Consider the following 21,162-nt stretch of genomic DNA (forward strand, 5'->3'; position numbering starts at 1 on the left):
ATGTATTTCCGCGTTTACAATTTAAATTACGGAAAACCTTTGAATATAAAAAAAACTTCCTGGTTGGTATACAACCTCTATTCTAGTCTGACGTGTTAGAATTGATATAACCTTTAATTACAACATATTTATTTTCGAAACAATTATATTTATGTTGATATGAAAACAAGTAGACCTACTTCTATTCATAGTAAGGGGAAATAGTTTACTCTTAAAATCAATCTAAATCGTAAACTTGTTGACTCTTTAGGATCTGTTTGATGTATCGCAGCATCAAATACATTGATTATTTGAAACATTTTATCAATCAATGTTTTGAAGTCATTGAACAACTTATCTTTTAAAATATCAAAATCGACAAAAAATGTTTTATAAGATTTATAGATTAAGATCGATTTAATGTGGTAGAGACGATTGCCTAGTCTTGAAGAATTTATGTTAACCTGCCAGGGAAGGTCACCAAGCCCAATAGTGTAGCAGCTCGTTATTCCTAACCATTGGTCCGATACACCCCTGGCAATGGGTAACATTACATCCCAGTTCCTTTGTTCTACCAGGGGTGATCTGAGCCGGATCACCCCTGCCAGATCACCCTAGTTTGAGTGTCTTTGTTCTGCATGCTTTCCTTTGTTCTGAAACATTTTGGCGAGAATGTCAAATCCACAATAAAACTAAGAAATATTTATACGGAAAAGAATTACTATCAAAATTTGTGTAGAAAATCCAGTCTCTATGCTGGGAATCGGACCCAAGACCTTTAGCATATAGACCCACGAGTCATACCCCTACACCAGGACGACTGGATACAAACTCTCTGTTAATTTAACATTTTTAAACATTGTGTTCCGAGCTCATAAAGGGTATATACTATACAGTAATATATAAAGTATATTAAAATGATTGTGTGGCGTTCTAAACTAGATTTTATGAAGCGTAAAATGAGTTTTTATCTAATCTAGAACAGCTGGGATGTAAAATAGTTATCCCATTCGGACTTGGTGTGTCAGTGTAAGATCACCCTCTGGCCTCCGGCCATCGGGGTGATCTTACACTGACACACTGCGTCCTCATGGGATAACTATTACTGAAAGTTTAAACTTCCATGATTTTCTCTTTTTCCATCGATCTCTGGAATATTAGCTATGGATCCCACTCCTCATATTTAAAAGAAGACATAAGTTTCACTGGTATCCATCTAATAACTTCAAAGAAGTTTAGCTTACAAGACCTTAGACCGCGTAAATAAAATTAATGACTATTTAAGTGAACTTTAATTAATCAATGCTGAATGATGATTATAATGTCATTTGAATATGTATTTAATGCACAATCTCTTTCAATTAATTTTATCAAGCGACGAAGAAGGAGTGAATTTGTACTTATTCAAATTGGTTGAATCTGTTAGATTCATTGGTATAACAATAATTTCAAATGGCTTATTAATTCGGGTGAACCTTAGGGTTTAACTTAGCTTTAAATTGTTTCGCAAATAGGGTAAACAGTTTTCAATTGCATATAGAAGAGAATTATGTAAACTTACTCTTATATGTTTTTGTTGACTTCTATAACATGTATATGTGATTAAAATCTGTTTATTGTTAAATAATGACGAGAAAACCCAAAAAATATAATTTAAATTCTAGCAGATAATTTATATATATATAAGAAAATAGCTAAAACAGTGCCCTATGGCATCACTTATAGCACGAATTCCGACTATAGCATCCACCCTTTAAAGTTTTCGGCAAGTTGAAGACCGGTATAATATAATTTGTTGCATTTGACAACCAGATATTCTAACATAAACAAAAATATATCTTTTTTGCAACTTTCAATAGTTTGTGCTGTTATAAATATAAAAATAAGAAAATGTCGTATGATTGCCTATGAGACAACTATCCACCAGAGACCAAAAAGGCCCCCACATGACCAAATGTAAAACAATTCAAACGAGAAATAACTGATTATGTACAAAACAATAAACAAAATTGTAATACTATTGACACACAATAAACAAAATTGTAATACTATTGACAGCATCCAACTCCAACCACTTAAGAAAACATGCAGTCATGTGAAAAAATAATTCAGATGTGTAGCTTCGACCTTTATTTTAACTATGCTGAAGTTCTCCTAAATAGTTGGAAAAACTTGAAATTGATTAGCGATTTTTTTAATTAATTTAAATAAGCAAAAAACATTAAATAAACCAAAAGATATATTGATAATCTATACTACTAAAGGAAGAGACCGATTTCATTGAGCTGCAAGTAACTCCTCTGAAACCATACAAAGTCGAAAATATTTGTGATATGACGTAAAAAATGTAGTGTTTTGTACTTCCTAAATTTGTCTTTGAAACAATTTTTTTTCCACAGAAAACGCCAATTTTTGAGAAAATATCCAAATTCGGAGACCGTTATCGAACAGTGTTTTATACGCTTTCGCGCATGCTCAGTCGACGTACTGCCCGCGAAATCTATAATACTAAAATAACGAGGTCATGAACTTCCTCATTATACAGGGATTAATACTACTAAATTCAATCTTTGTCACATGAATTTCCGGTTGTAATAAGAAAACCAGGACGGGTTCAAAAAGAAAGATTTTGATAGCAGAGAAAACTATGCACCTTATAATCAGCACGACTTTATCAGATGACAATACGAATACTAAAAATCCAGGCTTAGAATAAGGCGTACATTATGTAAGTACGTAAGTACTTTAATTTAGTCACGGATCCGCGATGCCGAAGGTGTTTTCTAGTATGTGTCCTATTCCCAAGAAATTTTGAATGAGTGTTAATTCGCATAGCAGGCGATGCATGCATATTGGGAGACGCGTACCCTGTCGATGCATCAGGTCTATCTCATTTTTGGAGTTCATGTAATTTCCTCAGTTTTTGTTAATTACCTTCATTTGTCTCTTCTTAATCGATTTCCGATATTTGAACATTGGTAAATACTGTCGCCCTAATTTACTCAATATGTATATCGGATTCTTATTTTTTGGAATATCCTTTTCATAATTCAATGGAGAGAATAATCAAAACATTTTCTTCTTTAATCGAAAGTATATCCCGTTCGATATAAGTCTATAAACAATTGTATTAATGCACTGTTGCTCTTTCTTCACAGATACCGAAATACCATGACGATTTGTGTAACTACAATTATATCTGAAATCATCACGCGTAAAAAGGGTCAAATTTTTTAAATTTTTTTTTTTCATTTTTCATACTTTTTATGTTTTTAAACTTTATTTAAACAAAAAAAGAAAGGAGAAGAGTTCGATAATGCATAAATAAAAGACGGAACAAACAGGAGTTCTTAGGATCGATCAATGAATGTAAATTTAAAATACCAGAAGAATTATTGCCTTGGATTTTTTATGATAACACACAATTTACATGAAATATTTAAGAACAGCTTTTTAATCATATCCTAGTTCAATTTGGAAGAAAAGAAGGTTTCTATTTTCTTAAAATAATCAATATATTACGACAAAAAGTAAAATCATTGTTTTATGTAATACATGTTCTTCTATAAAGTTAAGAAGTTCAAATTTTAAACTTTTCCTCTGACGAAATAAAAGGATAATTACAGAAGGCAAACTTGATCTACAAATCTATCCACACGAACTTGTGGACAGCCCAGCAAGTGTCTTGCACAACAGAATGAAACGCGAGGAAGTTGGAATAAATTTAGTCATGGTCTTCGTAAACCCTTTTTCTGATAGTCAGCTTTAATCTTGCGCTCATCCGTTAATTCAAAACGTGAACTCAATACAACATATAACACATAATATAAAAAGACAATAATTTAATATACAACATTTTGTTATTTTACTATATACATCAAAAAGGTCGTATGACATTACTAAATATTTCGTTTTTTTCGTTTTTTAAATGAGACCTTCCACTCAATATCATGTCGTTTTCAATTGACTTTAAAAGTACCCCCTGTTCTACTATTAAAATGTCCTTTTTGTCCTCGTCTGAAAACGATAGATGTTTTGAATAATAAAAGTTAGGAAACCCCCTTAATAACATCAAAACTCCAACTGGTTCATCCAAATGGGGAGTAACCATGACTCCTAATGCACCTGAAGCTCCGTGTTGTGATGCACAGTGAAACAGACATTTCCGTTGATCATCGATACCCTCATAATGATCTCGATAGTCTTTGGTAATTGTACCAGCTTTTTTGTTGGCTCTATCAACATCATTTTTACAGTAGTGGTATATGTCTATCTTTGGATCGTCCATAAGCGGTTGACTGTTCGGATGTCCTATCAAATATATTGGTCTATCGTCATCTATACTTTCCAAAATGTTAATCGGTGGTGGAAAAGATCTATTACTGTCAGCTTGAAGTTCTAGTATTGCTGTATCTTGTTCTTCATTGTCATACACCATTTTTTTGAAGTAGAATATATGTTCAGGGTTCTGTTTCTGATTGGCCTTCAAGTATTCAAACTCCATGAAGAAACTACTATTCCTTATCTGTGAGTGGTCGATTTTATCAAATACTTCTAAAAAAAATATTGAAGAAAATATAACTCTTCATCAACATGAAGATCTTGAAAGACACGTATTGATAAAATACAAAATGTATATAAACACGTAGGTAACTTATCATATCGAAGTTTGATTATCATTTGATGAAGTGTTTTTGAGATTTGTATTGTCATCGCGATTTTTACATTTTATGCAAAATCCCTTTTCATCTACATTAACGTATATAGATAATGTAAAACATAATCGTTTTACATCCCGTAGGAAAGTTATCTTTTCTTTTCCTACTGAAATATATGAAAGGAGATTAACAACGTAGGATGTTTTAGTTCCGACGGATAATAAGGTATAGCGATTGGGCCTAGGTACTCCGGCTAAAGGCTAGCCCCCCCCCCCCCCCCACGACGGAGGAATTTTCGAGTTGGGGCTGGATGTACCAGACCACACATTTGTCCCGTCGGAATTGTGGAGTTAACTATGGAGTCCTAAGTCCAAAGAGCGTCAAGCTCTCTATACTTGAAACTGGTGACCTTCAACGAAACCACATTTGTGCGCTATCCGACATTCCTTCTTTTTTAAGTGGCAATCGAAATTCCCATCCTCCATTTTAGCCGACCTTCTCGGTCTTTGCAGTGGATGCTAACACGATGTATTGTTAAATTTGTGCCTTTCCAGAACGTCAAACAAGCGACATTCTTTTTGTTTATTACGGTAAGGTTTGTCGTCGTATGGAATTTACCTCATTTAAATCCATGGAATACAAACTTTCTCCATTCGAGATGGTTCAGTTTTAGTTAAATTCATTTCGTAAAATTGACAAACTAATTAGATTGGAGAAGCGTATTCATATCTTGAGATTTGATTTTCCTGAACAAAAAAGGACCAAAAAATGGCACATGGGTGAATAATAGTTCCCGAGTAAAAATATATTTTGTTTTATTGTAATCTTTAACTTACTGATGTTATTGATAACAACGTGTCGAGCGGTCATGACATAATTCTCTCCAACTCTAAATCCGGTTCCACCTCCACCTGGACCCCTTATCATACCGACAGAACGTGACGCTTTTGATACTATTCTTCTGTTCCTGATGAAATCCTTGTCATCAATACTTTTCAAAAAATTGGCCGTTGGTTTAGAGGTGGCTGTAATGATAAACATTGTAAATTCAAAATATATTCTTTTACTTTCTTAAAATTCTCTATTGATGAATTTCAAAACTATTTAGAAACTAGGGTTCAAACTCCCTCATTTGATCATGGGTGGATTTGACATTTATTTTTCGGTTCCTTTATGTCGTTTAGCTTTTCTCGTGTTCAGGTACTTTTACATCCTTGGCTTTCAAGCGTTTCTGATTAAGGTAAATACAGAAAAGCGCTACGGACGAATGAAAAGAGTTTTATTCATATACTGAGAAAGATATCAAACTATGTCGAAAAAAGTTTGGCAACTGTAGTTTACCGATGTGTAAATCTCATAAATTGATAAAAAAGATACAAAACTAGGTATCAAACAAAAACATAGAGGAAATCACACCCCAAAGGAGCGAGCCTGGTTGTGTCAATAGGGTAAACTGCTCTTGACATGTAAGCATCACCCGCGATGATAATAAACGCTCAGTCAAAATGTCACAATCGAGAATATGACACAATCAGCAAAATATCAGATCAAACGACTGTATTACTTTATCGAGAAAATATTTACTTATCCATAATGGGATTACTGTGTTTCTGGTACATTGAACTTAGACCTCTATTAAGCCATTCGGGTATTTATTGTACCTACACACCGTAAATTTCCTTTGCCGGTACTTAAACGTCGAAAGTAAACCATTCTAGCATCAATGAAAGGTCATACTGGGAAAGAGGCCTCCCATTTTACTTACAGACTATTTTTAAATGCGGATGATACCTTTTATGAAAGATAACCAACTTTAAAGAAGAAAAAAATGACTGTTAATTGATTTCCTTAACTCCAACAAAGTATAATCATGTTATTAACAGAAAAATCATCTCCTGCTATACACTAGTCATCTATCATGCAACATAGTAATTTGCATGGTATGAAGAATTACCCTATGGCAGCCAAAAAACATTTTGTGTTCAGATGCAGTTAATTATTATTAATTTGATATATCTGAGCCTTGTAGCCTTGAAAACATTATTTTATTTTCATAAATTATAATGAACTTACGATTCAATCGTGGTTTTGAATCAACTGATGAACCGTTATGTGTGCTAGTAGGTGGTACTTTTTCAATTCGGTTTCTTTTCCCTTTGATCATGTTTTGGGTACAAATAGTTATTGCACTTCCTACAAAACAAAACATGATCAATGAAGTGTTTATTTTTTTAGGGTTAACATGGGGGAGGAAATACAAAAACCAAGTGATATACATTTTTCCAGAAGATACGAATGTAACTATATTTCGTTTCGTTACATTATATTCAGATTAAATTTAAATATGTGTTCTTATTTTTGTTTGCTTAGTGAAAATGATATTAAGCCCCACCTTTTTTTTTTCTTTTTACCTCCTTACATATCAAGAGGTCACTGCTTTATACTTAATTAGGAAGTTAGTTCAATTAAAAAGATATTTTATGAAACATGGATAAAATATGAGCTGAAACATACGTCTACGAGATAGCAGGTGAATTATGGTTTGTGGATGGGAGAGAACAAAATTATCTAGATATATCTCGTTTTCGAGAGACCTCTTATCTTGTAATTCATTCATTTCAAACTTTGATTTTTAACCCTAGAAAGATTTGGTGCATTTCTGAAAAGATTCTCATAATTCGATGTTTAGAATAGCAAATGTATTAAAGATAAGGCTCCTACAAACAAACATGTTATCCATGAAAAAAGAAACGTTCTTGTAAAAACATAAATGGTCGATTCTTTTTATACCGTCGTCACATATGATTGATATATATATATAAAATACTTTTAAATATTTCCTTTTATTATCGCAAATAAAAATATAATGTACCTTTCGTGTCCGAAGAACAATATGGTTGTGGAATTGGATCCCGTGGAGATGTATGATCAATAATGACATTATCATCGCCATGTATAAAGTCTCTTACAGTGATATCCAATCTCTTGGGTCCTGAAGATATACATACAAAAACAGAAAATACAAAAAGACGCATAACTATTGAAGAAAACATCATTTTTATTTTACATCACCAATACAGATTCTCTGAATTCCTGAATTTTTCATGGTGTACTTAGTTTGAATGCAAGTTTAATCATTTGAAATTCAAGCATCAAAAACGTTTTTATTTATTTGCATTCCTATAGAAGTGGACTTCGGTCATATTGACTTAATATAAAGATAGTCTTTGCTGATACTTTTTGCTATTATCTACTCTAGTATTTTTACAAAAAGTGCAAAAAAAATGTAAGAATTGCCTTTGAAGAAGTTTAGGCAATAATTAATATAAGGAGTCGACTGACGATTCGGCTACATTGACTTGTAGATCTTGTATAGCTGATCATTTTTGCAATTAAAGTTTATCTCCATCTACTATAATTTTAAAGAATAATATAGCTAAAAATAAAATGCAAAAAAGCACCGGCTGTTCACTTGTCATGAGCAGCAAGACGGTCGCTATCAGTGCAAAAGAAGCAGCGTTTTCTTTTGAGGCACATGCATTTCTATCCGGCTTTTGGTTTGTATTGCTGATTCGTATGTTTCTTTATACTGATTTCCCGAAAAATCGAACCTTGGGTTAACAATTTTCATGATTGATTCGGTACCGTCTAACTGTACATAAAAATAATTTGATTTTGTCACCTTCGCATTTGTGTCCAAAAATTAGATCTTATGATACGTACCTCTGGATTTGCTGAATAAGCCTCCCATGATTACTTTTATTTCTATCTTGGCTTCTTTTATTCAGTATTTCAATTCTATAGAAATATAAAATAACATATATATTAGTCTTATTATTGTGTTCATTTTTCCAAATTCAACATATATTTAGTTGCTTTTTTGTTTTACTAATCATTGTAATAGTTCCTCGTGATAAGTTCAGTTTTCTTGCACCTTGCAACAAACACTAGCATCTACATACAACTAAAATGCCAGCCAGCAGTTTCTAAACGAGTGTTGGGTTGTCAAGCTAATTGTCTGTCCGCTTATCGTATAAATCATCCTGTTTTTTGTTTGAGATATTTTCTACAGGACGACAAGCAAACGACAATAATTTCATTCTGATAAAGGGACAAAGGAACAAAAAGAAAAATAAGATCCTTATAAAAATTAGGCCGAATGTACTAAGGGGACATTCAAAATTCATAAATCGAGAGAACCTGACATGACGAAAAAAAGAAAAGCAAAGGAATAAGAATAATTACTTCCGCATTAATTCAAAGTGGGTATTTTTGTTTTCGTATTTGTTCTTGTAACGGTAAAATTCCTTAAAAAAATATGGTAAGACAAATACTAAGATTGAATAAATTGAAATAAACTTAAATGTTACTTACATTGTTAGTAATAGGTAAAAAAAACCGATTGAAAAATACCTGACATTCTTTCACCCAATTTCAAGTTTCCTTTAAATAGATATTTAGAAATACCCGTATATTATCGACTAAATTTAAAATGTCCCAATTTTCTGAAAATAATATCAAACATCGATCGTTACATATAAAGAATTCATGTTAATTCCATAATATATTTTGTCCTTTTATTGTTGTTGTTTTTATCTCCCAATTAACACATGAGCGTAGTACATTTTTACCATATTTCATTTATGGTAACACTTTTACTAGAATTGATACTTTAGGACCATATGATTGAGAGTGATTAACAAATGTAAAACGAATGAAAGCCTTGTGAGTGTTTATCAAGTATATGCTTTTCGGACCTTAATCTTTGAAATCTTCATAAGAATGTGCGAAATATTTGCTACTGTACGAAAAGCAAACGGTAATCAGTTTATTGTTAGGTGGGAAAAGTACTTCAAGGTCTAGTTTTATTTTTTATAAATAAACCCTGCAGTTCTATTTCGACTTAACAATACTATCTCGATATTAAATAAAATATGTCACCATTATCTGAATATTTCAGTTATTCTAAGTTAACTTTAAGTAATTCGTTACGTATACTTACAAGGTTGACGACAGAAAAATAAATGACTAATCAACATTTATTCTATTTTAAATTTTAGTATTGGAAATACCCTTTTTTGGTTTAAGTCTAAGTGTCATAATTTTGTATTTATAGTTCAAATAAATACCATTCTTTAAATATAACTTATATTGTATTAATCTATTTAAAGATTTTTTTCAGTTATTTTTATGATACACATGGAATATAACTTTAGGGTTATTTGGTGGGGACTGAAACTATATCAATTAATGTTCCTTCAGATTTTTGTGTTTGTACTTGTTTGGATAAAATAACATAAAAGAGGGACGAAAGATACCAGAGGGACAGTCAAACTCATAGATTGAAAACAAACTGACAACGCCATGGCCAAAAATAAAAAGACAAACAGACAAATAAAAGTACAGATGACACAACATAGAAAACTAAAGACTAAAGACTAAGCAACACGAACCCCACCAAAAACTGGGGGTGATCTCAGGTGCTCCGGAAGGGTAAGCAGATCCTGCTCCACATGTGGCACCCGTCGTGTTGCTTATGTTATTACAAATCCGGTAAATAGTCTAATTCGGTAAGTCACATTCGTGAAAATTCGTAAATTATAGTTACGACATCAGGAACAAATCCGATATCATCTGTGAAACGGTTATTCCATAACGGTCAACCAACTCGTGATGGCGTCCGTAAAATTTACGAAGGGATGATTTCAACTTCACCATTTGGAAATCTTGGTTTAATAGCTTCCTTGTGAGCAGCAATCATCTATCAAGGAAATCATGATAGGAAACACAAGCCCGGGAATATCGTATCAATTGGGAGATATATACTCCGTATGCAGGCGATGCTGGAATGTTGCTACATAGAAATGGAAAGTTCGCAACTGGGAAGCTGAAATCATCTCTTTTGTCGTTAAGTTTTGTTTTCAACCGAGACAAGATACTTGTATCTACGTTCGCCATTCTTTTTAATGAAACAAAGTAATACTAGTACCAACTCTTTCAATTTGTCTTTTAGTTTGGAATGGGGAATACTTGTGTAAAGTGTAGAAAAGTCAAATGTTTTAATACTATTGCAAGATGAGAGAGTCTTAGAATGTATGTACTCTAAAAGATCTTTGGAATTTTTTAGTATCCACATCTGATTCACGCCACCTCTAGAATAGGCAGTTTCACAATAACTTTGGAGCCCGTCTTTGATTGCTGATAAAATAGATGTTAATAATTTAGAAAGAGGTTTCGTGGAGCACTTGGAAGACCCAGCAATATACCGTTGTTTGTAAGGACACTTATGTAGTTTAGGTATCCAATACAGTGATGGAAGATCCAGTTCTTCATCTTTGGTTGAAATTCCAAAGGAACATAGAACAGACCTATGATTATCCAGGATTTCTTCTTTGGTAAGTGTCGTGAGGGTATATGTTGAGTTTCCAAATGAATTGTCAATACCTAATTCATTTATCAAGCAGTTTATGTAATGATATTTACACACAAAAACGATGTTGTTTGGGGCTTTATCTGCGGGGACAACAACATATTTGTCATGGAGGTAGGTCAAGTGTTTTGCAACATTTGGGTCTTTAAAAATTGATGTAGCGTGGGTATTGATATGCCCGTTTAGTTTCTTAATAATAGTGACAGTGCTAATTTTTCATTCATCACTGGTATCAAACTATAGCAACTTTCCTATTATTATTTAATTTAATGCATCATTCAGACATTTTCTCTGTTTTCTTTCATTCCTTTTATTTTCACTAGAAAACGGTTTAACTACACTATGTGCTGATTATATAGATAAAAGAAGATGTGGTATGAGTGCCAATGAGACAACTCTCCATCCAAGTCAAAATTTATAAAAGTAAACCATTATAGGTCAAAGTACGGTCTTCAACACGAAGCCTTGGCTCACACCGAACAGCAAGCTATAAAGGGCCCCGAAAATATCTAGTGTAAAACCAGTCAAACGGGAAAACCAACGGTCTAATCTATATAAAAAACGAGAAACGAGAAACACTTATGAACCACATCAACAAACGACAACTACTGAACATCAGATTACATGCTTTTACATCAGTACTTTATCCTTTCGTCATTGTCTATTGTCTAAATACTTCAAAATTCACTTTCTTATTTTCATCCTTTTATTCGCTTTTGTATTTTTTTTGTTACTAGTTCATTATGTACAATAAAATGTATTAGGTTTTCTAGATAAGGTCTGGAGTTAATTTAGTTAGGAATTCGACGAGCTTATGTTCGGATGCCGAATGTGTGCACGAAACTTTGCACAGTGCTAATTATAACACTAACAATTATTTTTGGATATGGATTCATCTAATAAAAAATCCATAATGGCCGCAAAGTTCAAAATGGCCGACAATAGTCAAGAGGCTTAGTCTAATATATTGGTATAATAGATCATATTTTTTTATTAAAAGCATGAAACTTTGCAGTGTTAGTTATAATGCTTATAAACATTTTTGAATATGGAGCCATCTTAAAAATGTCCGACAATAGTCAAGAGGCTAAGTCCAATATGTTGTTTTAATTTACCACTTTAATAAAAGCATGAAACTTTGCACAGTTTTAAGTTATGATGCTAATGAACATTTTTGAACATAAAGCCATCTAAAAAAAAAATCCAAAATTGCCCCCAAATTCAATATGGCCGCCAACATTTAAGGCGCAAAGTCCTAAATATTGGTGTAACAAACCACTTTATAGTAAAAGCATGAAACTTTGCACAGTGTAAGTTATAGTGTTAATGAACATTTTTGAAACAATCTTTAGAAATCCATAAGAAGCTAATGTACCCCAGTCATTGCTTTCCTTGATCGGTAAAATTCAGTCTGGACCCAACATTCAGGATCGTTCATATTTCAGTCGAAACTTCTAATGTATAGTTGTACTAAGAAACAATCCAATCGTCACATTAAATAACATAAACCCCCAGTTTGTGTTCATTTGGGAATCATGATCTAATGTAAGACTAGAAAACGTGATCTAGTTAGACACTTTCTTCAAACTTGGACTATCTTATCTGTTTCCTACAACAGAATTTTACAAATTTCTACTTCTAGGGCCAAGGATGCTTGTCGTCGTTATATCCAGGAAGGTATTGTTTGCCCTACCCATCTACTGCAAAATGCGTTCACTTCGTCTTCTGTAGACAACAGACCACAATCCAAGCAGTTTATATAATCAAATGATTCATTTCATGGTACCGGTAAAGGAGTTTTGCAAATATTTGACCAATCTACAGCTATTTTAAAATGTCAATCAAAGACAGTCCTTTTGACAGTTCTAATTTGGTAATATCTTCTCAAATAAAAATGTCCTGTCCTGTGTTTTATTTTTTCAGAGTGTTCTTTAAAAATAAACAGTAGCCATAACATAAAATACAATTGAGAATGTGTCCCTCTTTTTTTCTGCCAGTTGGAAAAGGGGTCAAACAAAAAAAAATACTCCTGTGGTACAACATGAATAAAAAGAGCAATGTATGTACCACCCAGCTAGACAAATTGCTATTCTAATTGAAATTTGCATTTAAAGTTTAATATAACTATATAACAATGTTCTAAGTTATAAAATGATATAATAAGAGACCCAATAAAACATGAGAACTCACACGATAATTCGACTAAAAGTTATCCTTCTGTCGAAAATAATGCTGTAATGGAATTCCTAATTGTGTGAGAAATACCATATTGTAACAATTTGAGGGCGAGATTTGACACCAACATAATTTTTATTGAAAAAATGATTTATCATAGGTACTTGCAACAAATGTGCCAAATTTTTACTTTAACATGTTAAATTATAGTCCAGCGGCTAAGTCCAATATTTTGGCACATTTGATCACTTTATGGTAAAAGTGTGAACCTTTGTACAGCGTTAGACATGATGCTTATAAACATTTTTGGATATGGAGCCATCTAAACAAAAATCCATAATGGCCGCCAAATTCAAAATGGCCGCCAATAGACAAGAGGCTAAGTCCTATATATTGGTATGATTGATCACTTTATAGTAAAAGCACGAAACTTTGCACAGTGCTAGTTATAGCACTAACAATTATTTTTGGATATGGAATCATCTAATAAAAAATCCATAATGGCCGCAAAGTTCAAAATGGCCGACAATAGTCAAGAGGCTTAGTCTAATATATTGGTATAATAGATCATTTTTTATTAAAAGCATGAAACTTTGCAGTGTTAGTTATAATGCTTATTAACATTTTTTAATGTGGAGCCATCTTAAAAATGGCCGACAATAGTCAAGAGGCTAAGTCCAATATATTGCTTTAATTTACCACTTTAATAAAAGCATGAAACTTTGCACTGTTTTAAGTTATGATGCTAATGAATATTTTTGAACATAAAGCCATCTAAAAAAAAATCCAAAATGGCCGCCAAATTCAATATGGCCGCCAACAGTCAAGGCGCGAGGTCCTAAATATTGGTGTAATAAACCACTTTATAGTAAAAGCATGAAACTTTGCACAGTGTTAGTTATAGTGTTAATGAACATTTTTGAAACAATCTTTAAAAATCCATAAGAAGCTAATGTACCCCAGTCATTGCTTTCCTTGAGCGGTAAAATTCAGTCTGGACCCAACATTCAGGATCGTTCATATTTTCAGTCGAAACTTCTAATGCATAGTTGTACTAAGAAACAATCCAATCGTCACATTAAATAACATAAACCCCACAGTTTGTGTTCATTTGGGAATCATGATCCACTGTAAGACTATAAAACGTGATCTAGTTAGACACTTTCTTCAAACTTGGACTATCTTATCTGTTTCCTACAACAGACTTTTATAAATTTCTACTTCTAGAGCCAAGGATGCTTTTCGTCGTTATATCCAGGAAGGTATTGTTTGCCCTACCCATCTACTGCAAAATGCGTTTACTTCGTCTTCTGTAGACAACAGACCACAATCCAAGCAGTTTATAATCAAATGATTCATTTCATGGTACCGGTAAAGGAGTTTTGCAAATATTTGACCAATCTACAGCTATTTTAAAATGTCAGTCAAAGACAGTCCTTTTTTACCAGAGTTATTCGAATTTTCCACCAGCTGTAATAAGATTCAGCGAACCAGATACCCCCTTAGAGGAAGGAAAACTATCAATCGATATGTCTTCATTCCAAGTATATCAGTATAATTTCTAAATTTGAATATAACAAGTTTTTTTTTCAGTAATATGATTAAATTCGCTAATTAATTGCTCCATTGCTTTCAAACTTTAATTCTGCAATTTCAAGCATTCATAACTATTTTGTCTTTAGTTTAAATAAAGTGACAGTCATTATATGTCAAAACTATACCTTATTATGGCTTGTGCTTAACAAATCTAACATGTTTTAATTGCATACATGATCGCACGGGTTTCAGGATGTTTGCCAGTACAAAAACAGGTACTTCTGATTTGAGCAACAGAAAAAATATACCGTTCTTTTAAAATTTCATATTTTTGTTATTATCACAAGCGTTCTGAATTGAAACTTAAGCTTTCATTTGATACCTAAATTACCCAAATATATTACTTATTTTCAAAGATACAGTTATGCGTAGAAAATTTGTGTATTTTCTCTCTGAGAGGGCCCTTATTAGAGGTTTTACACACTAATATAAGACCGGTCATGCAAGTATAGTGTGTCAAGGGAAACGTAACGCTAGAGGAGCATCAATATTGAGCAGAGTTACTTTTGATACGGGAGAAAATATGTGACTGAACATTTTTCATATATTTCTGGTGTCAAATTAAAGTAACTTTTCTTTTTAATTGTTTCTTCCATTTCATTATTCAGACATTTTCTCTGTTTTTTTTTTTCATTTCAGTCATTTTAATCTGAACGGTTTTAACATCATTTTTGTCATTATTTCAATCTCTTACATTACAACATACTATAATCACGTTTTTCATCATCTTCTGTCCAAATACTTTAATATTAAATTTCTAATCTTAATCCTTTTATGTTTTATTAGGATGTGTATTTTATTCGTTTCTTGTTATTTTTGCAACATTGTATGCATTGGGTAATTTAAATGAGATATACATTAAGGGTAGTTAGGAATCCGACGTTCTAAAGTTCGGACGTCGAATATATGTATAAGAAAACCCGTAATAAACAAAACTTTTAAATGTATGATTGATATTATTTTTCACATTAAATGTTCTTATAATTGAATTAAAATAATATTTGGAATCCCATTTTGAGTTTTCTTGACTAAGAGTGTGGGCTATTTTCCAGAACCTTTGTCGTCCAATATTCCCATTATAATATAATACATATAAGGCAAAATTAATTTAAAACATTGCCTACATTTAACTAAACATTCATAGATCTTATCTGAAAGAAAACAAAATATCTTTAAATTTTTATATTTTTATTAATGAGTTGTTATGGGTCGACTATCAAAAAGTAACATAAATATACTTTCAATAGGCATAGTATTGTATAAAAATGATATTTTGATACCAAACTCGTTATTTGCAGCATTTTTCTGCCATCACTACCATTTTTCTACTTTACTATAGTCTGTTGAGAAATAATACATAAGGAGATCAGGACTTACTTAAATTTTGGACAGTTCAACAGAAAACACAACCCACAAACATCTGACTACTCCGAAAAAATACCCCAAAAGACAAACAAACACGAATAACACATGGTCCAGATACTCAAACTTGGAGCAGGAATAAGTTGAATAACAAATTAACCATTGAGGTATTTTTTGTAATAACATAACATAAATCCAAGTGTAATCTTGTATTTTGTTTCGTTTGTTTGTGTAATTTCGTTCTACCTGTGCTTGTACTTTTATTGATTGATTAATTGGTTGATTGATTCATTTAGTTATTTACATACATGTATTGACTCAGTTATTTTACTTTTTGTTCGTTTACTTTAGCATCTTTCTTACTGTTATCTTTATAAACAAAATTGCTAACATGCACATTTCACTCAACTCTTATTCCTAAGTGTTCTAAATATTACATAGATCAATAATATCGACAGCTGTAAAACTATCAAATCCGTGAGTGTATTCGGGGCTAATACTCAAACTACGGTATGGTATTCTTAGTTGTGTACTTAATCCAGAAAATAGAAGTATTAATAGTATTTTGATCATAAATATTATGCACACAAAGATAATTTTATCATGGAAGGATTGGACTTGTTGAAAAGTATTATTTTTATTTGTGTTATGTATAACATTCTTTACTTCCCAGAACTTGTATAACGAAATTCCTGATGAAGGCAAATCCGGAAAATGCTTTTCAGACGCACGAAATTTACAAAGTGCTGTTTCTGTTTAATTTGAATATGTTAGCATTGTCTATTTTATTACGGATTATTTACAGAAAATTAACATATGACTGGTGTAAAATAGAAAATGCATTACATTTTTTCCATGGTAATTGCTTAAACTGTACAACTGTTCCTATTTAGTTTCATAAAATCATTTGAACGGACAGATCACATGCACTTCTTTTATGACAAGTTCAAAACATAAGGTTGTACGGCATTTTCAACATTTGTATTGCAATGTTTACAATTCCTTTAAGTGTGGGAAACAAACCTCATCAAGGATACTAAGCATCTACTCAAAATGTGTACCAAGAGAGGCGAAAGATACCAAAGGGACATTCAAACTCATAAGACGAAAATAAACTGACAACGCCATGGCAAAAAACGAAAAATACCAAAAGACAAACAACAGTATACAAAACAAAACAAAGAAAACTAAACACTGAGCAACATGAACCCCATCAAAACCTGGGGTGATCTCATGTGCTCCGGAAGGGTTGGCAGATCCTACGTTACATGTGACACTCGTTGTGTTGTTCATGCAAGTACAAACCCGCTGATAACTCTAATTCGATAGGTCACATTCGGGGAAAATTGGACGGGATTGTAGTTTGACCGCTTTCCAACTGGGTATATACTGATAAAATCATTAAGTTGCATCTCTATGAGATGAAATCTGGCAATTGTATTGTAAACGCAAAAAATATCGACTTATATATACATGATATAGTATCTCTCAAAAAAAGTCGTGGTATGGGAATTAGCTATATTTACACAGTGCAGCTGTAAGAACATTGAATTAAAAATATTTACTTCCGGATGATGTGTAATACTGGACTCGTTTAAGATTATTGACAAGATTCTCTTTTGAAAACCTACCTAGTATTGCACATTGCACTCCAATTTCCGGATGTAGGCGTTCAAATTCATCTAAATTCTCAAACTTCTCATTTTCCTCGATCTCATTACAAACTACAATATCAAGCTGTACGTTATTGACAACACGTTAGTCAACTACATCTTTTCTGCATACGCTTACGTGACGTCATATGACGTCCAGTCAACCATATGATAAACCGTATTTTGTAATTCCAACTTTTTCTTACTGCATTATTTACTAATTTTAATTGTAATATTCATATCAAAATGAATAGAGAATGCGTCCATGGGACACAGATGATACTCCCGCTTGCTTATAATGTTATAAAGAGATATAACTCAAGAACGGTAAGTTAGAGAACGGAAACGAAAAATACCAGCATTTTTCCCATTTGTAAAGGGCATAACTTTAGAACGGTAAAAGTGACGCTACTCAAATTCAAACTTGATCTGTGTTTTGTGGTAAAGAGCATTGTGTATAAGATTCATAACATTTCGTAGAGGCAAACTTAAGTTAGAAAACGGAAACTTATTTTGGGACGTACGTACCAACAGACAAAGGTAACACTTAATGCCCCCTCCGACGCGGCGGGTCATAAAAAAAAGACATAGATTCTCATCATCCTTCCTTGCTCTATTTGATTCAGGGTATTTTTTTTTTTTCATTTTTCTAGAAGTTTTAAAAAAAAAACAAAAAAAAACTTTCCCACCGTGGGAGTCCATATTTGGGGGGTGACGGTTTTTAATCTCCATATACATGGATAAAAGCAAAACAACATTCTTTAACTCACATGGGTCTACATGTCAAGTTGTGTGTATCAATGTGAAATTGACCAATCATAATAAAATCACAATAAGATATTTGCTTATTAGGAAAATAACACTATTCAATGCATGACGGCTGTATTTTTGACGACTAATGTATTAATTATGAGCTACTTTCAAACTGTTTATTGTATCGTTTGTCGTGAAGTACTTTTTTAAACTTAAAACTCTATTCCTTTTGTAATTGCAGCAAAAAGACCAAAATGCGTGTCCCAATTAAAAGACAAATGAAGCAATAGCTGTACTTTGTGGAGTAATGTTCACAAGAAACCCAGAACTCAGTACCTTTTAGATATGGGCAACTACTAGTATATTATAGATAAGAGGACCTGCTTGGGATACAATAGTATACTATATATATTGAATAGCATTTAAAACAATTAAACAATTTACATTTATTTGTCCTGAATTTCAATAATTAGACATTGTGTGATTAATGTTCACGACTGATTGTTGTTTGCATTACGTCCCGTGGTAAACATTTCATGCATGTTAGGGCAAGAACAAATTAACAATTAATATAATAGGTAGGTCCATCACTAGGGGTTTACCGGGATGAAGTGCTGAAAATTAGGAATGCCAATGAGGGTGTATTAAATAGGTACGGAAACTTAGCCTTGCAACAGGACACCTTCGTACCCTTGAATGAGTTGTTACAAAATTCTTCACGAGTCATCGGATTTAACGTCCACATTCTGGCCGGACGTAACAGCATATTTGAACAATTTATTACCAGGTTTTTGATTATACCAAGTGTACTAGTAAGTGGAATAGATAGATAAGTAGTGGAACAATGGCTTGAAGACGAAATAAATCTAAATTTGTAAGGAGTTTTGTGCAGCTTCGGAGGCCAGTTCATAGTTGGAACTTTAATTGTATTTGGTTCTGCTTGTTAAAAGGTAGATAAAAGTTTATGTTTGTTACAGATGTCATTTTCCGAAAATGGAGTCAGTTGGCATGTTGGTGAATTCGTGATTTCCTTTTGCAGAACTTCAATGAAAAATTTACGTCAAACAATAATGATATTATTAGCAGACTTATCAGCCGGGACAAAAACAAATTCCTTGGCGAGATCTTTTATCTTATGTTTGATACGAGAAATAGGGATATTATGTTGTTGTTAGGAGTAAAATGTTCTTTAAAATGTTGTATACGTATATCAACTATGTTCATTACTGAATTAAAAAAAGAATATAAGGATTTCTTGTCAGCTTTTTCTGTATACTCTATCATCATGTTGTTTTTCAGCCGTGAGGTATGTCGATTCATTAAACTCTTAAAATAAGCGACTTTTTCTTAATTTGTTACTCCGCTAAAATATATCCATAATAAATTAATGCACCGAATTAAATGCATATATGAGAACAACTACTTATAAACTGTTACGCTTCGCATAATTTGTGGTGTAGAGCTATGCATCATAACACTAAGTTAAAAGACAAATTAAAAAACTAAAAGACTTCTTTGACAAATTTTATACTAACTTCATTTCAACAAGTTTAAATTACATTTTCTAATTATAGCTAAGAACTGTTTGTATTGTAGTAAATTTATTTCGTTTGAAAATTGTATTCAAATACGCTGCGTGTATTGGAAATCACTGAGCGCCAATAAAATACAATAATTTTGTATTTTATAAATTAGTGCCTTCGATAATAAAAAGTCGTCATTAGAAATAGTCTCATTCTACCAATTTTCAAAAAGACTCGTTTCATTGTTATTACAACAAAAACGTCATAATAGCATGACAGAGTGTTTCTGATGATAAAAGGAAGTGCCCACAACGCACAACACGATCTCGTGCTGACCTCGCAAGATTATTGACCAATAAGAACGATGTCATTAATCATGCACTGGTTATTAGTGAAATTTCTCTACACGTGAAAACATGTCACATGCCAACTCCTTTGTTCTAACAGGGGGGATCTGAGTCGGATCGCCTCTCCCAGATCACCCTACCTTGCGTTTACTTGTTCTACATGCTTTCTTTTGTTCTGTAACATTTTGGTGGGAATGTTGAACACACAATAAAACTTAGAAATATGTATTCGGAATAAAGACTAAGTAAACTTTCAAAATTTATGTAGAAAAAATCCACTTAATTTCCAGTGTCTATGCGGGGATTCGAATTCAAGACTTTATAAGCATATGAAGCCACGATATTTTCTTGATAAAATTTTATTGCACATATATCTATCATCTTCTACATCAGTTAACAACTTCAATTTCAAGAACATCAAGTCCCTATACTATCAGGCTACCTCATTCTTATCTCACATGCAGCAGTGCACTCATTCAACGTATTACAGAAACCTACACAGAAAACAAATAAAACATAAAAATGACTGATTAATGTCAAAAGCCTGTAATTCAGTGGTTGTCTTTTGTTGATGTATATCATATTATTCGGGGCCTTTTATAGCTGACTATGCGGTATAGATTTTGCTCATTGTTGAAAGTCGTACAGTGACCTATAGTTGTTAAGGTGGCTCGGGTGTCTTCCTCC

At 32.6% G+C, this 21,162-nt stretch overlaps 1 protein-coding gene across 3 annotated transcripts; it reads right to left on the minus strand.

Moving 5' to 3' along the window:
- Nucleotides 1-3,806: 3,806 nt before the first annotated feature.
- Nucleotides 3,807-9,686, minus strand: LOC127729879 (uncharacterized). Of its 3 annotated transcripts, none has more exons than XM_052237816.1 (6): nt 9,640-9,686; nt 8,361-8,435; nt 7,510-7,629; nt 6,711-6,830; nt 5,474-5,662; nt 3,807-4,533 (listed from the first exon to the last, which is right to left on the minus strand). In XM_052237816.1, the coding sequence occupies exons 2-6, from the start codon at nt 8,386-8,388 to the stop codon at nt 3,857-3,859; spliced, it is 1,134 nt and encodes a 377-aa protein (XP_052093776.1). In that variant the 5' UTR covers nt 8,389-8,435; nt 9,640-9,686; the 3' UTR covers nt 3,807-3,856. The 3 variants fall into 3 exon arrangements, with proteins under 3 accessions (XP_052093776.1, XP_052093773.1, XP_052093775.1); XM_052237813.1 differs by lacking the exon at nt 9,640-9,686 and adding an exon at nt 9,051-9,087; XM_052237815.1 differs by lacking the exon at nt 9,640-9,686 and adding an exon at nt 8,838-8,857.
- Nucleotides 9,687-21,162: the final 11,476 nt, after the last annotated feature.

Source organism: Mytilus californianus, unplaced genomic scaffold, assembly GCF_021869535.1.
Source record: "Mytilus californianus isolate M0D057914Y unplaced genomic scaffold, xbMytCali1.0.p SCAF_2, whole genome shotgun sequence".
In the NCBI taxonomy this organism is placed as follows: Eukaryota; Metazoa; Mollusca; class Bivalvia; order Mytilida; family Mytilidae; genus Mytilus; species Mytilus californianus.

Coding starts and splice junctions, on each gene's coding strand:
- LOC127729879 (XM_052237816.1), bottom strand. CDS start 8,388: ATGGGAGGCTTATTCAGCAAATCCAGAG. Junction 6,831..7,509: donor TTGTTCTTCGGACACGAAAG/GTACATTATATT, acceptor TTTGTTTTGTAG/GAAGTGCAATAACTATTTGT. Junction 4,534..5,473: donor CGTTGTTATCAATAACATCA/GTAAGTTAAAGA, acceptor TATTTTTTTTAG/AAGTATTTGATAAAATCGAC.